At 37.1% G+C, this 18,190-nt stretch overlaps 1 protein-coding gene across 4 annotated transcripts in view; it reads right to left on the bottom strand.

The window, feature by feature from the left end:
- IFT122 (intraflagellar transport 122) overlaps positions 1 to 18,190 on the bottom strand; it is an 80,424-nt gene that overhangs the window by 52,121 nt on the left and 10,113 nt on the right. For 2 of the 4 annotated variants that reach the window (XM_007500255.3, XM_056804687.1), the window contains exons 2-9: positions 13,735 to 13,801; positions 11,337 to 11,421; positions 6,925 to 7,003; positions 6,327 to 6,403; positions 5,589 to 5,655; positions 4,225 to 4,371; positions 2,831 to 3,007; positions 600 to 675 (exon numbers count right to left, since the gene is read on the bottom strand). In XM_007500255.3, the coding sequence (XP_007500317.1) occupies positions 600 to 675; positions 2,831 to 3,007; positions 4,225 to 4,371; positions 5,589 to 5,655; positions 6,327 to 6,403; positions 6,925 to 7,003; positions 11,337 to 11,421; positions 13,735 to 13,801 (775 nt within the window). The remainder of the gene's footprint in view (positions 1 to 599; positions 676 to 2,830; positions 3,008 to 4,224; positions 4,372 to 5,588; positions 5,656 to 6,326; positions 6,404 to 6,924; positions 7,004 to 11,336; positions 11,422 to 13,734; positions 13,802 to 18,190) is intronic. The other 2 variants (XM_007500256.3, XM_056804689.1) reach the window with 1 other exon arrangement.

Here is an 18,190-nt window from a genome sequence, read left to right as displayed (position 1 = left end):
CCTTCAGAATGTGAACCCTTTTACATCTCCAGTTTTTACTGTCCACCATAACTCTAAGATCTAGGGTCACTGGCCTTGTTCTTCCTTGCTTCCAACACTCCATGGAGTCCTCCATATACCTCCAGGCTGGCTGCTTGCCAAGCCCCAAATGCACACTCTCCTCGCTCCTGCCTCTAAGCTTCCCTGCTTTAGTTGAAGATTCAGTTCAAATCTCACCTTCTGCAGGAAGAAGTCTCCACCACTGTCTTTCCTCTGATATGGCCCTCTATTTATATTTTATATATCTTGTGTAGTTAATTTTGTTGTATGTTGTTTCCCCACCCCATTAGAATATGAGCTCCTTGAAGGCAAAGATGGGGTTTTTGCCTTTCTTCATAACCCTAGTGCTTAGTCCGGTGCCTGTTTCTCATGAACTAACTGAACCTCCCCCTTCCTCTGAATTCCTGTCATACTTACTATTCATGACCCTAGTGGAGCAATCACATGCTGTCTGGCATCTGACTTAATTGTTTCACATATGTACGTCCTCTGTTTCCAACTACACTGTAAACTCCTCGAGGAGAGGCCGATTTCTTCCTTCCTCAATGTCTAATACCAACCTGTTTGCCACTCAGTTGGTAGAAGGAGAGTTTCTGCCCCCAGTCAGCGACAGCCAGGATATCATTATGTTCATCTCTAATCAACAAAAGATAAAAAAGGTCAGGTAGGGCAAAAGCCTTTGGATGTGATTGTTCCTAAGGGATTAAAAACACTAGGAAGGAGAAGATGCAGTTCCTGGCTACAAGGGGCCAAATACTGCACAATTGTACAGGAGCCAAAAGCTGCTGCTATTTAGCACAATACATCAATCAGTCTAATGTGGTAAAGATGAGGCAAGGTTAGGGCTCCCTCTGGGAACCATTGTTTAATTGAATATCCTTTGCCCTGGGCTCCCTTTGTTGGGTCCTACCTACCACAATCAGAGGTACCACATCAGTGATGCCTAAGAATAAAAGGTTCAAATCAAGGATTTTCTCAGGAAATACAGTTTATGGCATGAAGAATTTCAAAGAACTACAGACCTAGGAGCTTCATTTTTAAAATACCTAGACTTTTATTTTCAGAAACATTTTGGGGAAGGTGATAAAACAAGGAGCTAAGAAGATTGCAAACAAGATTCTGTAAACAAGGAAGGTTGGGAAAATCTAGTTCATTTATTTTTTAACATTCTAATTCTTTCTTTCCTTTTTAATGGAGAGGAAGGATTAAAACCTGAAACTAAGATGATTCTCTCATTGAATTTTAACCACAGATAAAATGATCACTAGCTAGATCTAACAGAAGGATAACTGGACCCTTTAAAGATGTAATATTACTTCAGAAACTGAACCCCATCAGGGACAAATTAATAAAAGTCATTTTATACTTTCAGGAAAAAATTATTTGTACTACATAGGCTCATTGTAAGGATCCCCTTGAGAATGCCAAGAGTAACCCTAGAGAGTAAGGAGCAACTCTGGTTGCACTAGAATGCGCTAAACTAGAAGACAAGTGGTCTATAAGTACAACAGACTACAAAGGTACGACCACATCAGTGGAGGGAGGGAGCAATCCCAGAAGTCTATGGGAAAAAATCAGATCCAGAGAGAATGCTCCATCTCTAAAGGTCCTAGGACAAAGAAAAGGCAACGTGGGCTAGATTGCATGCTACTTCTGCTTCTCTCGGGGAATCACCACCAGGAGTATGTATGTCTTTCCACTGAGATGCTCTGGGAACTTTGGAATCCCAAAGCCACCAAAATTTGCCAAGTGGCAGCTACTAAAATTGTGGACATAGGGTTGAATAGGATTTTTCAGCTACTTTACAAGGTTGGATCTACATTTCTAAAACTATTAAGTGATGGCAAATCTCACACAGAGAACAAGGGGATGGTATCTTTGATTCCTCCAAAGGTAAACTGATCCACAAGGAACATTCACTGATTTGTTTGTGTTCTACATAGGGATAAAGCTTAAATATATAAAGTTAAGTGAATGCCCAACATACTATCCTGGGAGAGACTGGCTCAACTTCATATGTCCACCACTCACTAAATAATTGTTTCCCCAAAAAATGCAGTGACTGTGTTGCATAAACAAGTGTATTTATTTGGTTCTCATAATATCCTTATTTTTTCTTTTTTGTCCATTCTTTTGAGAAATAGTAACATGGCATAGAAACCTATAAATTAAAAGGTCTAAAGGATTTTCAGAGGGGAGCATGGTTTATGGAATACAGACTCTCAAAAAATTAAAAACCTAGTACTTCTAATTTCTAAAAGCCCTAGAATAAGGGGTCAGCTGGGTGGCTTAGTGGATCAAGAGCCAGGCCTAGAGATCGGAGGTCCTGGGTTCAAATCTGACCTCAGACACTCCCTAAGCAAGTCACTTAACCCCCATTGCCTAGCCCTTGCCACTCTTCTGTCTTGGAACCAAGAGTGGAAGGTAAGGGTTTAAAAAAAAAAAGTCCTAGAATTTTAAAAGCCCCTTTATTTTTCAGAGATGGTGAGATATGACAGTAATTGTAAGTAGCATGACTGCAAGGGAGAGAGTGTGTGTATGTGTGTGTGTGTGAGAGAGAGAGAGAGAGAGAGAGAGAGAGAGAGAGTGTGTGTGTGTGTGTGTGTGTGTGTGTGTTCTTTATGCTACATGGCATCTTCTGGAAACATAGGAGTTTCCATCCCCACAAACCCTTTATCCCCCTCCTCCTGAAGTGACTAAGATAGTACATCCACCTCGGGGGGTTCTCCCACTGAGGTCTGGATTCTCACTGTGGAAGGGCTAACTTTAGCTCTCCTCAGAACACACTCACGAGTTGTCGTCCCTGGGACTGTCCTCTTCTTCCTCAGGTTCCTCCTCCTCTGCCTCACTACCCTGACTACTGTACACGGCTGACTTCAAAGCAGAAGGGATTTCCTGAAAATATCTGTTGACAATGACCTCCTCGGCTTCCTCATTTTCTCTGTTCATCCAGAAACTCTCCCATCGGCTGTAGACAGTAATCGTTCATTCACAATCACATTAGCTAGAGCTATGCTAAAGCTATAAATTCAAAATGGGTAATGGGGAGATTGAGCTATAACCAAGAAGAATGTGGGCATCAGGTATACTGAGTATCCTGTTTTTCATGAATTAAAAATGATATGCTGAAGCCACAAAGTCATCTATGGCCACAAAATCAAACAGGCAGGATCTCTGAGATGGACATCAGAGTCATAGAGTGGAACATATGTTATACAAAATAGCTCAGAAAGCAACAGGAAACTGGTGCAAACAAGGTAAAGGACTTACACCAATGCCCATGTCAAAAAACCACTGAGCTAAAAAAAAAATTGATGCAATTGAACTGAGAAAAGTTGGGTGTCTTTCAGTTAACCTTCAAGGGGCCCTGTGAGTTTTGGGACTGACACGATAATGTTATTTGCAAAAATCTAAATAAAAAGTTATAAAGATTCCCTATCCCAATCATTGACTCAAAAATGCCCTGGCTAGAAGGAAAGTGTTGGCTGTGGATTTGGGGACTTGGTGCCCCAAATCAAAAAAGGCTAATAAAAAATTCTGTATACCCATAGATAGTCGCAGAAACCACTTGATATGATTTCATTGCTTTGAGAAGTATGCTTCTCAACAAATGGAAGCTAATGAACTGCATGAAAATAATGACTCTTTTTGTATCTTCAGCACTTAGCACAGTGCCTGCATATAGTAGGAGATTAATAAATGTTTATTGATGGATTAACAGTGATCTTGGGTAGCCAAGAGTATACTCTTTATTACTACAAGGATAACGTGACCAGTGGTTTACCCTCACCTGAAGTGAGATGCTAACAGGAAAGGGGGAAAAAGGCCAAAACATATCTATCTGGCATTATTAATTAGACTCCAGGGAATACCATAGGATATAGAAGAATAAGCTAGAGAAAAGTGAAAAGGCAGGGAAAATAACCCAATGACAATGACAAGGGATTCACACTTATTCAGCTCCAAAAAAAAAAAAAAAATCTAATTCAGGCTTAATCTTTAGCCTTGTTTGACCTGGGAGGAGCTGGGGTTCTATTCTAATCTAGCCTATTTCAAAATTAAACCAACTAGTGAGTCTAACCAGGGATCTATGAGAAGGTCTAAAAGCCCTGGGAGGAGGCAACAAGGACTAACTCTTCTATGAAATCTTTTCTTAAAAGAAGAAAGCTATCCAGATCCTCATACCTGGAAGGGTTCCAGCAGATGGACCAGATTGGGGAAAGGGCTCCTCCTGGCCGCTCAATCTTCACTTTCTCTTCACCATTTTTATTCCTGATGCTGATGATTCCATTGAACATCCCCAGAGCAAGATACTGGCCGTCATTTGTCCAACTGATCATATAATCCCCAGAGAAAGGGAAACCAAGGAGACAAACCAAAGGCAAAGCGGTATGAGAAGTGACAATTTGACAGGATTTTTATGAAGAATCACTGGTTGGATTACAAAGAAAACAATTTGGAAAGACTTTAGAACTCTGAACGTTATAATGGTCAGTTCTGCATTTCAAGGCCTGAGAATAAAACCCACTGGGTACCTCTTGGCAGAGGGTGATGACACAAGTGAAGGTATATATTTGGGGACACAGTCCATAGGAAAATGTCTGGCTGATTGTGCTTTTTTTGTTAGGAGTGTTTTCTTTTTTGCTGCCAGTGGAGACTAGGGATACAGTGCAAAGGGAGAAAAAGAAAGAGGAGAAAAGAGAGTTCACTGAAGCATCCTTTTAGAAATGAAGAGTAGAGCAGAGAAGAAAAGAAGTATTGAAAACTACAGGCTAAACTCACTACATATTTCACACACACATAAAAATCCAGCTATGTCTAAAGGGAACCTGTTGTTCTACTATGTATATGGAAATGCCCATTTTATTTGGTGTTTGTCAAGTTCAAAAAGGGGAACTGGATGCATCTTCCTGACTCCAAATCTGTTCCCAGATACTTCCTAGCTGTGTAGCCCTGTTTGCTTCAGTTTTCTCATCTGTAAAATAAGCTGGAGAAGGAAAGGGCAACCCATTCCAGTCCTTTACCAAGAAAATCCCAAATGAGGTCACACAAAGCTGGACATGACTGAAAAATGACTGAACAACAAGGTTCAGAATAAAATCAAAATTTAAAAAAATCTAGATGGACTATAATGTTGATCTGTTCCTAGTTCCAGGGTACAAATACAGAGAAGCACATTCTAGTGTCCTTTTTTACTTCTCCAGTCAATATTGAGATATGGAAAAGAAGCCTATGGGATCAATCCTGTACTGAAAGGCTGAAAAGGGATCTTAGTGAAATGAGCTCTGGATAACTCATTCTCACAAATCACTAAGACTTGATGATCCTGACAACTTCTGCAGCCTCAGTAAGGCTTCTCTCTGGATGCTAATTACTCCAAAAGGTAGTCTATGTAGCTCTGCATCCCTCTTTCTCTGTCTCTCATTGGCAAAGGAAGTACAAACATCTTTATTGATCATCTTTCCATGAGGATGAATAACAGAGAAAGCACAGAGAAGGATGTCTGAGGTAGAACTTTCTCTGCCCCCTGGCCCTCCCCATAGGCTCACCTGCAGCAGGTGATTTTACTGCTTGATTTATGTTTGGAGACAGACTTCTGCTCAGGAGACCACAAGCCTTGAGAGAGGGAAGACAAAAATAAACAATAAGGCTTGGCTGAATTGTGCCAAATTCTAAACAATTACTACAAGAAAATAAAATGTATCTGATAAGAATTAGGGTCACAAAATTAAGCTGCTTTTTGGTGCCCAGAATGATTTAAGGAATCATAAACTCTTCAGAGTGGAAGGGACCTTTGAAGTAGGCTGATCAAATCCTCTCATTTTCAAAGGATTGTTGTGAGGATCAAATGAGGTGATATATGCAATGGGCTTTGCAAACCTTAAAAAAAACTATGTAAATGTTAACTATTATTATCACTGTTGTGATGCTGACTTAAATATTGAAAATTCATTAGTTGACTGTACTAAAAAAAAGAGATGCCTTCTATAATTCAGATATCTTAAATTATCTGTGCCCTTCCTTTGGGCACCATGCTAGTTACCTCTCCCTTCCCCATGGCATCCTAGTCTGCCTATAAGAATCATCCTCTTTCAAGAATCCTTCCTATTCTCAACACATTTTTAAAAGATACTTTTCAACAGTGTTTGGCTAGTTCAGAAATTATGTTGGGGTGGAGAAGTAACAGTGAACACACCATCATTGGATTTGGGGGTTTTAAACCCACTCCTGATTCACAGTTGTACAGTCAGTCACTCAAGGGCAAAACTTTGGGAAAGTCAACCTACCAAAGTCACTGGAGGAACAAGATGCCAGCTGGTGGGTAACAGGGTTGTAGGAAACGCACTGTATGGAATCATTGTGTCTGGAAGAAAACATATACACACACATCACATTTCAGTGGTCCCTACCAAAGAGTTCTCAAAGCAAGAACAACATCCTAGATCATACCCTGCTTTTCAGAACCCAACCAATACTAGGCCTAGAGACTGTCTCAAAGTTAGAGTCCCCAAGACACTTTCCAAGTTTGACCAAGTGTTTGCTACTCTGTAGAGGTTGTGGGAATAGGAAGAACATACTGAAAGAAAGACTATCAAATTCCAATTACGAGATAAGTACATGAATGACTGAAAACTGGGAATGCCTAACAGTGAACTATGTTGGGTATTAACTACATCTCAGGTCTCCATTTTGATTTTTTATCTTGGATGCTTCATCTCTGTTCCTAGATGTACTCTCAGTGTATAGGAAGCTCATCTCATCACACACACACAATTAATTTCAAATGCCTGTCCTTTAGAGTAAAATAATTTTGTGTCAGATTTAAAGGTCTTTTGCTACAATCATTCAATAAGGAAGAATTAGTTTTTAAAAAAGATTACGTACGTGTATTTCAGAATACCTTCTAGTTTTGCTGTCCAGATGATAACACTTTTGTCAGCTGATCCAGAAGCAAAACGCTTACCTAAATTTTTTTCAAAAAGAAAAACCCTCTACATTAATTCATGTTTGTTTTAAACAACCATCTCAAGTAGAATAAGTTTATATTCTGGGATCCTAAGCAAAATTGTTTCAGAAAGGGCCTCTTTCCTCTACAGAAACCAGCAGTCAACCAAATATATAGGGACTTCTAGAGAGTGGTGCTTTCTTTGGGCAGGGACTATTTAAGCATATATTACAGCACCATCAATGACAACAAACACCTCCAAGTGATAGCCCCCCTGAGAAGGTCACAAACCCACAGTCTATCCAAGATATCTCCTAACACTCCCCTCCCTGTGTCAGACTGAACCCTACCTTCAAACCTGAACTATTCCCTTTATGTGAAATGTTCTGTCTTTCTCCTCCTTTGTATATCTTACCCATCCTACAGATACCAATACAAGACTCCCCCCTCCTCAATAAAGTCTTCCTCAATTCTTTTTAGCTCACTCTGGTCTTACCTCCAGCTTGACTCTTAAGACATTTATTGCCTGTACTCCTCAATTCAAGGAGAAATATTTATGAAGCAGATACCATGAGCCACACACAGGCCAGAAAAGTGAAAAAGACATAATCTCTGCTGCAAAGAGCTTAGACACTCCTAGTGAGGACACAAATACAAATTAGCAGAAGGCAGAAAATATGACAGGGTGAACAAGAACTCTGAACAAAGTAATGGGAGAGGTATGAGGAAGGAAAGAACACTTCCATCTGGGAGGTAAAAAGACAAAGTCTGGAAATATCTGCTACCCTAATTTACCCAGAATATAGTATGTATAAAAGTGATTATTACTTCTGGAAGAAATGAACTGGATCAATATTAACATTCTCACTATAAATAAAAGAATCAAAACCAAACAAAAGGCTACCTTATGATACTTAATAAATAGTTGTTGGATTTTATTGAAAGGTCACAAGGAATATTATTGAATGGAATATTTCATCATCATTTCATTTAGTAGTATTCAAGACCCTAGAGAAGCCAACTGAAACCTAGGCACCAACATTTATCACAAATGATGAAGAACCAGAGATCCCCTAAAAAGCAGGCAGATTGCTGGTCTTGGAGTCAGGAAGACAAAAGTTCATATCCTACCTCTGCCCTTTACTAGCTACATGACTCTGGGCAAGTCAGGAAACCTCTCTTGTGCCTCAGTTTCCTCATCTGTGAAATGGGATATGATGCTCTCTGAGGGCCTTTCTAGTTCTAGTCTACCATCTGATGACCCCTCTTCCAGCAGTCATGCCACATGAATGTGAATGGTCAGAGAGACAGCACAAGTAAAAAATCTTTCTAAGAATCCTTTGATGCCTCCTTGCATCACAAATAGATGAAAGGTCTTCAAACAAATATCGGGTATGTCCTAATGGGGATTATCATTCAGTCCAAATTGGACTGGCTGACCTTCTCTGACTGATATTACTGTCTTTCATGCCATTTTTTTTTCTTCAACACAATAAAGAATCTAGAAGGGAAAAAAATAACACATTTTGAAGGGGATGTGGGAAAGTGGGGATACTAATACATAGTTGGTGGAATTGTGACCTGATCCAACCATTTTGGAGAGCAACTTGGAATTAAGCCCAGAGAGCCATAAAACTGTATATATTTATGCTTAGGTGTATATATATATACATATATAAATATAAATATATATATATATATATATATATATATATATGTACTTAGAACCAGCAAGACCATTGCTGAAGCTATTTCCCAAGAATGTCAGGGAAAAAGGAGAAGAACCTATGTGTTTCAAAATATTTACAGCAGCATTTGTTGTGGTAGCAGAGAACTAGAAATCAAGGGATATCCATCAATTGGGGAATGGCTAAACAAGTTGTAAAATGATGACTGTGATGGAACACTTACTGTACCATAAGAAATAATGAGCAGATTAATTTTTTAAAATTTGGAAAGAACTACATGGAATAATGAAGAATGAAATGAATAGAACCAAAAGAACATTATATACAGCTACAAATTTAATATTTGAAGAATATTAACTTGTGAATGTTCACCTCCAGAGAATGAATTGAGAAAAGGAAACAAAAAAGATGTAATCTACCTGTTTTGCAGGATGCTGTCTTCTATAGTATGGGAAGGGGAGGAAGGAGTTGAATAAAAAAAGATAAGAAAGAAAATACAAAAAAGAATTATAGATTATGGAAGTGTGTTTTGTATTACAATAAAATACAAAAAAAAAAAGAATCATAGATTAAAAGATTTAAGAGTTGGAAAGAAGCTCACAAAGCATCCCAAACCCTCATTTGTACAAATGAAGAGACTGAGGCCCAGAGAGGCTAATGATTTTCTACAGTCACACAAGAAGTATTTAAAGGAAATAGAATTTGCTCCCTTATCTTGCCTCCAAACCCAGGTCTTCCTCCACTTCTCCTAATGCTGCCTATCCCTAATACATAACAAAAGGCCAACTCTAAAGCTTTATCATCCTTTGGAGGGATCCCAGTGTTCTAGAAGCTAAGTCAGCAGAGGACTAATGGTAGTTCTAAACCACACTAGAAACATTTTGAGCACACACCCAGCAAGAGAACTTGGCTTTCTGAGGACTAGGTTTAATACTGGGCATCACATGAAGTTGTCTTTGGACATGCCGAACCATGAGACAAAAAAAAATCCACAATGGCCTGTTGGTCTGTGAAACCTCCTTTTGCTTCCACAGTGACTGTAACAGAATAGTGGAAAAGGGAACAAGACAGTGCTGAGAACTGTATAGTTTCTAGACTGGCTACATTCATTAGTTTAACTATCACACTATAGACATGAGATTCTTGTCCAATGATGAGTAAATGTACATGCTTCTAGAGGAATTGAACCATTTCCATACAGATATTCTTAATATAAATAAAACTAGAATGCATAATAAGCAAGTTGCAGTTAAGTAGAAGGATGGGTCTTGGTTCTTCCTAAAGAAAACAATAAAGGAGTGGTTGCAACTGATTTCCTTAAGCCAATTGTGGGGTACTACATCATCTCTCCCAGATAACCAACAAACAGGTATGAATCATCTGCTGTCTGCTAAGCACTTTACAATGATTATCTCAGGGGGTCCCCACAAAAACCCAGGGAGGTTGGTCAATGCTGTCATCATTCCCAGTTTACAGATGCTAACACTGAGGCAAGCAGAGAAGTCTTGCTGCTAGTGGATCTTCCTGACTCCAGGTCCCATGCTCTGTGAATTATGACCCCCATGGCAACAGCTTGAAAACAGCAATGATTTTTTCCCTTCTGCACCCTCTCTACCTGCCCACAGTAGCCTCCTAACAAATGCTTGCTGAATTGGGTCGGATAAGGCCAAGCAATTGTGGCAGAGGACAGAGAGAACAAAGATCTTCATGATCTTATAAACCAAGTCAAGAGATAACTGACACTAAGCAACTTCAATGAGAAGGTGGACCTGGGAAAACAGATGGAAAAATTGGTTCATGACTAAGCAGCAAATGAGGTCCAAGCTTGTGGACTACCCAGGAGCCTTACATCTATACATCGTAAGGCCCTTCCTCCAGGATAGAGTGGAAAGAGATTACAAGTAAGGTTAGCACAAAAAAGAAAATGACTAAAACTTAAAAGCCAGTAGAGGACTTGTTAACCACAGAGGAGTCATTTCTAAGTGAGCTCTCTCTGTAAAGTTAGAACAAAGGTCAAGATCAACATCAAACTCAAAGAAAGAAAAGAAGAGAAAAGCCATTATGGGCAATTCCAACAGACCCAACTTGACCTAAAAATCCATTTCCCTTTTTCTTCTTTGTAATAATTACTATAATAGGGAAGCCAACGGTGCCCAGGAGTCATCTCAGCTGGCTAGTACTTGATCTTCTTACCAACTGGACAGATATGGGGACTTTGAGGAAATATTCGTTTCAGATATAGACATTCTTAAAATATTGCAGAAGATTAGAAGTGGTAAAGAAGATTTAACTAGGGCCTGCAAAGGAGCAGAATTCTTGCTGTCAGTTCTTGATGGACTCAATAAGAAGCAGAAATGGCACTTTAAAAATGAAATTTGGAAGAGAATGAGACTGGGCCAAATGCACAGAAGAGAACTAGGGCAGAACAGTGTTGAAGGCACTGAGGAATCCATTTTTAAACAATCTGAAAGGGAGCACGATACTGAATGGTTGGGGAAAAAACATGCAATTGTCATCCCTGAAAGCTGGTTTTATCATTGTAATGAAATACAAGAAACAAACCTCACAGGTCATGTGTGAGGGCAATTGGTTTTTTTCCTAAAATGCTGACTTCACTAAGTTCTGAAGGATGAGAGAAGCTATAGCCCCACAGGGCCCCTTACCATCCTTGGCATAGGCCACACAATATACAGTGTCTTTGTGTCCTTTTAGGGGTTGAATTAAGGTTCCATCAGAAGTGTCATAAACCTAGAGAAGAAAAAGAAGTGACATTAGCTCTTGTAAAATGAAGGGCTCCATAAACAATAGCAACAAACACTTCCTATGGACCCACTAGGGATTGGAGACACAAAACAAAAATGCAAACCCTCACAGTCCTCAAGGAGCTCACAATCCAATAGAGAAACAATTCTTTCATTGGTGGAAACATTAGTCCTGAAGCACTGGAGTGACCCACTAGCATCCCCAATACTCAGGTCTTTTAAAACAACATTCAAAGAACCTTTGGTGCTGGTGGCCAACAAGAAATGAAAGGGAAAAGGAGCTGATGAAGCTCTTCTTTAAAATGGAGGGGATTCATGCTCTTCAAATTATGCTGACCCGAGCAAATAGTGCTAGCAAAAGAAAGCCTGAAGTCTTACAAAGGCCTCTATGACAGAAAGGGAGAAGGTCCCCTCATCCCCAGGAAACTAAAATGGGGGTTAAAGATCTGGGACATTTCAGAAGTGAAAAACAGCCCAGAGCCCTACCAACCACACCATGTGACCTCAGTCTTAAACCTGGGCTAGTTAGTAAATGAAAGGTTTATTTATCCCATTAGATGTAAAATGAGATATCACAGACATGAGGGTTAAAAGACTCAAAGACTGGATGGATGACACCTAGGCTGGTCCTCTTTTCATATCAGCTACCTCTCATTAGCATGCTGACTTATATATGTCATGGGTAACATATAGCTTCTATAAAATGGGACAGGGCAAGAGAAGAGGAAGGAGACAGAGAGGAAAGGGAAGAGATAGGGAGAAGAGGGGAAAAGAGGAGGGCCCCCTCAGAGGAAACTTCTTGTTGGGGCATCACTTGAACAGGTTCAGGTGATTCTACACTATTCCTTTTTCAAAAGGCGAGTATAAAACAATTTCATTAATTTTGACACTTAGAGCATCTCTGATTTCATGATAATCATGGCCCAATCACATCCTCTTAAGGGCAGATCCCAGTCATGAGGTGGGGGTGGAGAGTTAATACTCGTTTGCTGAAATTGTTGTGGGGTAGAAGTGCACCCCTTAGGTTCAGGAAGGATACCTTTCTGCAAGAATGCAAGACTCCAAAACTTGGCTCAAAAGCAAAAAGAGAAAGATTTATTAGTGAAATAACAAGGAGGTAAATCTTTTGTCAGCAAGACAGCATAAGTGAAACAACCAGAAAGTTTCTCCTCAATGCCTCCATTCTGGGGTTTTTATCTTAACTCAATGGGGAAATCAAAAGAGGGTAGTCTCCAAGGTCAGGTATTTTAGACTGGGAATCATGAGGGTCTCAGAGAGCAAAGGAATTTCCCTGACATGGTTTGCCTGAGTTTCTGTGGATACAATGCCCTTGACAAAATGAATTAACTAAACCTTGGAAAAGGTCAGTTTTTGAGGGAGGCATTCCCCCTCAAAAAATAAATGGTGAGAAAACTCCCAAGGATCCAGTGGTTAACATCAAAGGATAAAGAGCACTTGGTCAATGTGTCCTTTTTCTCTTCTTCTATTCTTTGTGCAAGGGTGGCTCTCTTAGGGGAAGACAGGGCAAAGATACAAGAGGAAATACAGGTGATGAAAAAAAACAAAATCAATAAAAATCCACTTTTAAAAAATGAAACATTAAAGGAGCATGGATTGTTTAGCTTGGGAAAGGAAATAAGAGGGAGCAATTAATTTAACTGTAGTTTCTAATGATATATAGCTATTATACATAACTTAATTACACCATTTCCAGGGAAAGCTGAACAAGAGGAAATACATTCTTTTTTTTTTTTTAAAGGAGGGAGAAAGTATCATATAAAAGATTTGGGTTAAACAGAAAGGAAGAATTCAGTTCAACATAAAGAACTCTCCAAAAAGGAATTTTTATACCAGTATATGATCTTTAACATGCATTGAAAAACTGAACAAATTCTGCTCCTAGAGCAACTGGGCACAATTATGGCTGAGAGCTGTCACAATGACAGATGCATGAACTCTCAGAGCCCCTTCCTGCCCTGTTACTTTAATTCTTCCCAGGGGGGAAAAAATTAGATGCTTCTAACCTATACTTATGTACAATCTGGATTAGTAATTTTCTATTTGCACCTGGTTATCTCATAGCAGAAAGATTAATGAGTGACATGAAAATATTATTTTACAGGATCCTATTTGATTCTCCACCTACCTGTTTTAAACAACCCATTTCCATCTCCATTAAAAAGTACTAATTGATTTTTCCACTCTGCCCTTTTAATCTCAAAAAAGGTCACATTTTAGGAGCACTTAGGAGAAGGAAAGAAAAAGCACTTTATAAAAGGAAATGCTGAATAAATCCTACCAGTAATCTGTTTCCTGCAGCCAAAATCAACTGAGTTCCGTCGGGCTTAAATGCAAGGTCATATATACTAAACAGGAGACAAGACAAAAGGAAGATTATGAACCCAAATAGTGAGGTCTGTCAATGGTCTGGAAAAAATATTTCAATTCCATTATCAAATGCTGTCTTTACCTCAAGAAAAAACTACAGTAAGAGCAAGATTTGGCTTCAAATTCCAGTCAATTACTACTCCTTCACTGCCTACTTCATTACTACCAGGTTCTGCAGTTTGTCATAAATCCACAGCTCCACCTGGTCAGTGACAACTTATGGCAGCCCAGGATACTGGCAATTTACAGTATTTACATAATACAGTTTGAGAAATATGAAAGAACTGGCTGTTGAAAATCCATGTGAATTGGTAGGTGTACTTTTAAAGTTGGTTGTCATTGTTATTGTTTTCATAGTTCAGTTGAATATAGTAATTTAGCAATACTATTCCCATTAGCTAAATATATTATAATAATTTATTATTAGGATAGAAATCTCATATGTCAAATATGTAGAAATACATGATATCAAAGTACAACAGATCCCCACTACTACTGCCACCATTATTATCACTATTTATAACATATTCCAATTGACAAAAAGCTCAACTTTCTTTCATCTCCACATTTTATCAATAAGCATACACAACAAACATTTTTGAGAACCTATTTGAAAGAAGGCATTGGGATACAATATTATTTAAAATGTGGATCTGAAGCAACTTTTTATATATAAAATACATAAAATATATAAAATCTACTGTTTCCACGTAGCTTTTTATAATAATTCTACTAAATGAGAAAAGTATTTATATGAATAGGTGTTTTATTATAATAAATATTAATGTTTTATCAAATAGTTGAAATATTGGTCTATTGATATCTTTTCTCATCTTATCCTAATTACTTTCTTTTTTAATCAATAAATTTTTAGATACATAATACAAAACCCCAGCATATCCACAACAGAATCCTCCACAACATATAATCCTCAAACACAGCTAAGTATAACTGCATAAATAATTGTGACTAGTAATTGTACATGAAACCTGTTACTTTAAGTATTCTCTTATCTGCTAAAATTAAAGTATATATAATATCAATTTTGTCCAATTAAGTTTTTTTCAATTATTTCAAGCATTTTATTAATCTTAGTATTTATTTAGTGCTAATCTTAGCATTTTATTGATCTTAGTATTTTGGCATGTCCTTTAAGCAAATTTTTAAAAAATATTAAAATAAACTCTAAATACCTAGCTGCAGAGTCCATCAAAACAAATCCCATGTTAGCTATATCTGAACTATATGTCTCATTTTGCATTTTCACTTCATCACCTCTTGACCTCTACCAGGAAAAAAAAAATCATGAAGGACATGTTTTACCTTCATTCTCTTGGATTCTTGGTTTATTATTTTGTTGATCAAAGTTCTAAAATCTTTCAGAGTTTTTTGATGTTGTTATGGCTGTAGAAATTGTTCTAGTTCTACTTACTCTGCATCAGAAAAATCATGTAGATTTTTCTAGTTCCCTTTGAAACCATCCATTTCATCATTTCTTATAGAAGTTTTATTGCATTATAGTCATATACAACAATTTGTTTAGCCATGGTGCAACAGGAAATTCCCTGAATTTTCAATCTTTGTTTATCAAAAAAGAGCTGTTATAAATACTGTTATAAATAAATATATATAAATATAAATACACTAGTCAGTGGTATAATTGGGTCAAATAGAGTAATAATCCATTACCTGAATACAGTAGGACCTCATTTTATGAAAACTCAAGATACACAAATTTATGTATATGTGATTGACAATAAAAAAAATAAAGGCAGAAAAATACACAAAATAAACATTTTTAATCACACACTAAAACGGCACTATTTTTCCTAATGGCACAGTCTCATAGCACTTTACCCAATCACATTCATTCTCATTCTGAGAAGCTTTATTATGAGTCATTACATTGTTTTGCTCCAAACATTAGCTCCTGGATCAGTCTTCATCTGGAATTCTCTCTTGTTGTAAGTTATGTCAGTGTCAGAGAAGTGTTTCTCTTTGTTTCACTAATGTTATTTAGTTATTATTGATGCTGGTAGTTCTGATAAGCCTAAGAAAAGTTGTAAAGTGTCCAAGTATGTTCCTATAAGAAATACTAAATGATGGAATTTGCTACTATGTGTGATTTCAACTTACATAAAAGGTCTTAGAATGTATTGATGCATAAAACGATTTTATATCACAATTTCTTCAGCTCTTCCCCAATCACTGGGCATATGGCTTGTTTCCAATTGTTCATTTCAACTTTTTATTATTGTAAATAGTGCTAGTATAAGTACTTCTGTCAGTACTTTCCTTGGAGTAAATATAATTGCAAGAATTGTAGAATCAAAGCATTAAAATAGTTTTGTAATTTTTCTTGCAAAAAAAAATCCCAAATCCTTTTGTATAACAGATCAATTCATCACTTCAGCAGCAGTAACTTAATGTGCCAGTTTTCCCCATATCCCCACCAATATTTAATTTCTCTATATTTTACCACCTTTGCTTATCTAATGAGTGTAAGGCTACCTCTGATGTGACTCATAAAACCTGGTTCAAGTCACTTATTTTTTCTGGACCTCAGAGTCCTCATCTGTAAAATGGATGGCTATACCAAATGGCTTCAGAAGTCCTTCTGTTTCTACAAATATGATCCTATTATAACTAAGATTTGGTAGAATTTGCTTTTCTGCAAGAGGAAGAAATTTGAACACATTTTAGATAAATGCTTCTAACTTACATGTCTCTGAGAACTATTTCTTTATATCCTTTAACCTTTTTTTTGCATTTATAATCTTAAAGATTTGTGTCAAATCTCTATAAATTTTGGATATTAGAATGATTTTTTTTCTAAAATATTCTTGATTTTATTCCTTTAGTAATATGTTAATTGATCAACTCACATCTGAGGATTAAATTATATTATATAACCAATCAGTCAACAAACATTAATACTGAGCACCCTCTACATGCCAAGAACTAAGGAGACTGCATTTAAGATTACACTCCATACATACATGTTCATACAGAAGTAAATGCAGAAAATATATAAAATAAAAACAAGGACAGCCTCTCAGATAGAAGTATCATAACTAAAATGCAGAGAGAACTTCATCAACTTTATAATAATAAATAAATAAGAATAAGAGTCATCCTCTAACTGATAAATGGCAAGAGAACAATTTTCAGAGGAAGAAATTAAGGCCATATATAAGTATATGAAAAATACTCTAAAGTCACTACTGATTAGAAAAATGCAAAACAAAGCAATTCTGAGATATCATCTCAAACATATCAGATTGGCAAAAATGAAAAAAGGGCAAAATGGCAGATGTTGGAGGGGATGTGGAAAAATGGGGATAGTGGTACAGTATTAGTGGAATTGTGAACTGATCCAATCATTTCAGAAAATAATTTGGAATTACACCCAGAATTATAAAACTACGTATATACTTTTAGACCCAACAATACCATTGCTGGGTCTGTTTCCCAAGAAGATCAGGGGAAAAAGGAAACAAACCTATATATTCCAAATATTTAAGCAGCAATCTTTGTGATGGCAAAGAACTAGAGATCAAGGGGATGCTTATCAATTGGGGAATGGCTAAACAAACTGTGGGGTATGTAATTGTAATGGAACACTACTGTGCCATAAGAAATGATGAGCAAGCTAGTTTTTTTTATTATTAAGATATTTTATTTTACCAATTACATTAAATAATAAATTTCTATATAAGTTTTCCAAAGTTCTATGATCCAAATTGTCTCCTTCTTTCTCTTCCCTCCCCCCTTTTTCCCAGAGCTAAGCAGTGGTTTCCCTTGAATTAGGGTTCAGTACACTAATATTCTTTATAAATTTTTGGATTTTTAAGTATTGCCAATTCCTGATCTAAGAGTGGGCAGTAGAACCCAGTGGTTTATGTTAAATGTTTTTCAAATAATTCTTTGCTGACCAGCATATCTTTAATATTGTAACACATGCAGACATTAGTTACATTAGATTTAGTTACCAAGGATCACTTACAGTGTTGGAGATTAAAACAGTTATTTAACCAGAAGCATCTAACCATTATGTGGCCAGAGAATGATGGGGAAAAAAGATTAAGAAGTAAATTTTATTTAGTAGTAAATAAAAAACAATTTACTATTGTGGTCCTTGAAAATCATTATAAGTATTTTAGTTAATAAAATACTTGTTATAGAAATTATCATAATTTTTACTGTTAATTTATTGAGTTGCTCTAGTTATTTCATTTGAGTTTGTGATATTCAGTGTATAGTAGTTGGAATAAGTGTTATGGTTTTTTAATGTTGAAATCATGTGTTGTTTAATTTCTGTACTTGAATTCAAACACTTTGACATTAAATTTGTGCTGTCTTTAAAA

Source organism: Monodelphis domestica, chromosome 7, assembly GCF_027887165.1.
Source record: "Monodelphis domestica isolate mMonDom1 chromosome 7, mMonDom1.pri, whole genome shotgun sequence".
NCBI classification, from domain to species: domain Eukaryota; kingdom Metazoa; phylum Chordata; class Mammalia; order Didelphimorphia; family Didelphidae; genus Monodelphis; species Monodelphis domestica.
Note: the sequence above shows the minus strand (reverse complement) of the source record. Positions and strands in the feature narration are given on the sequence as shown.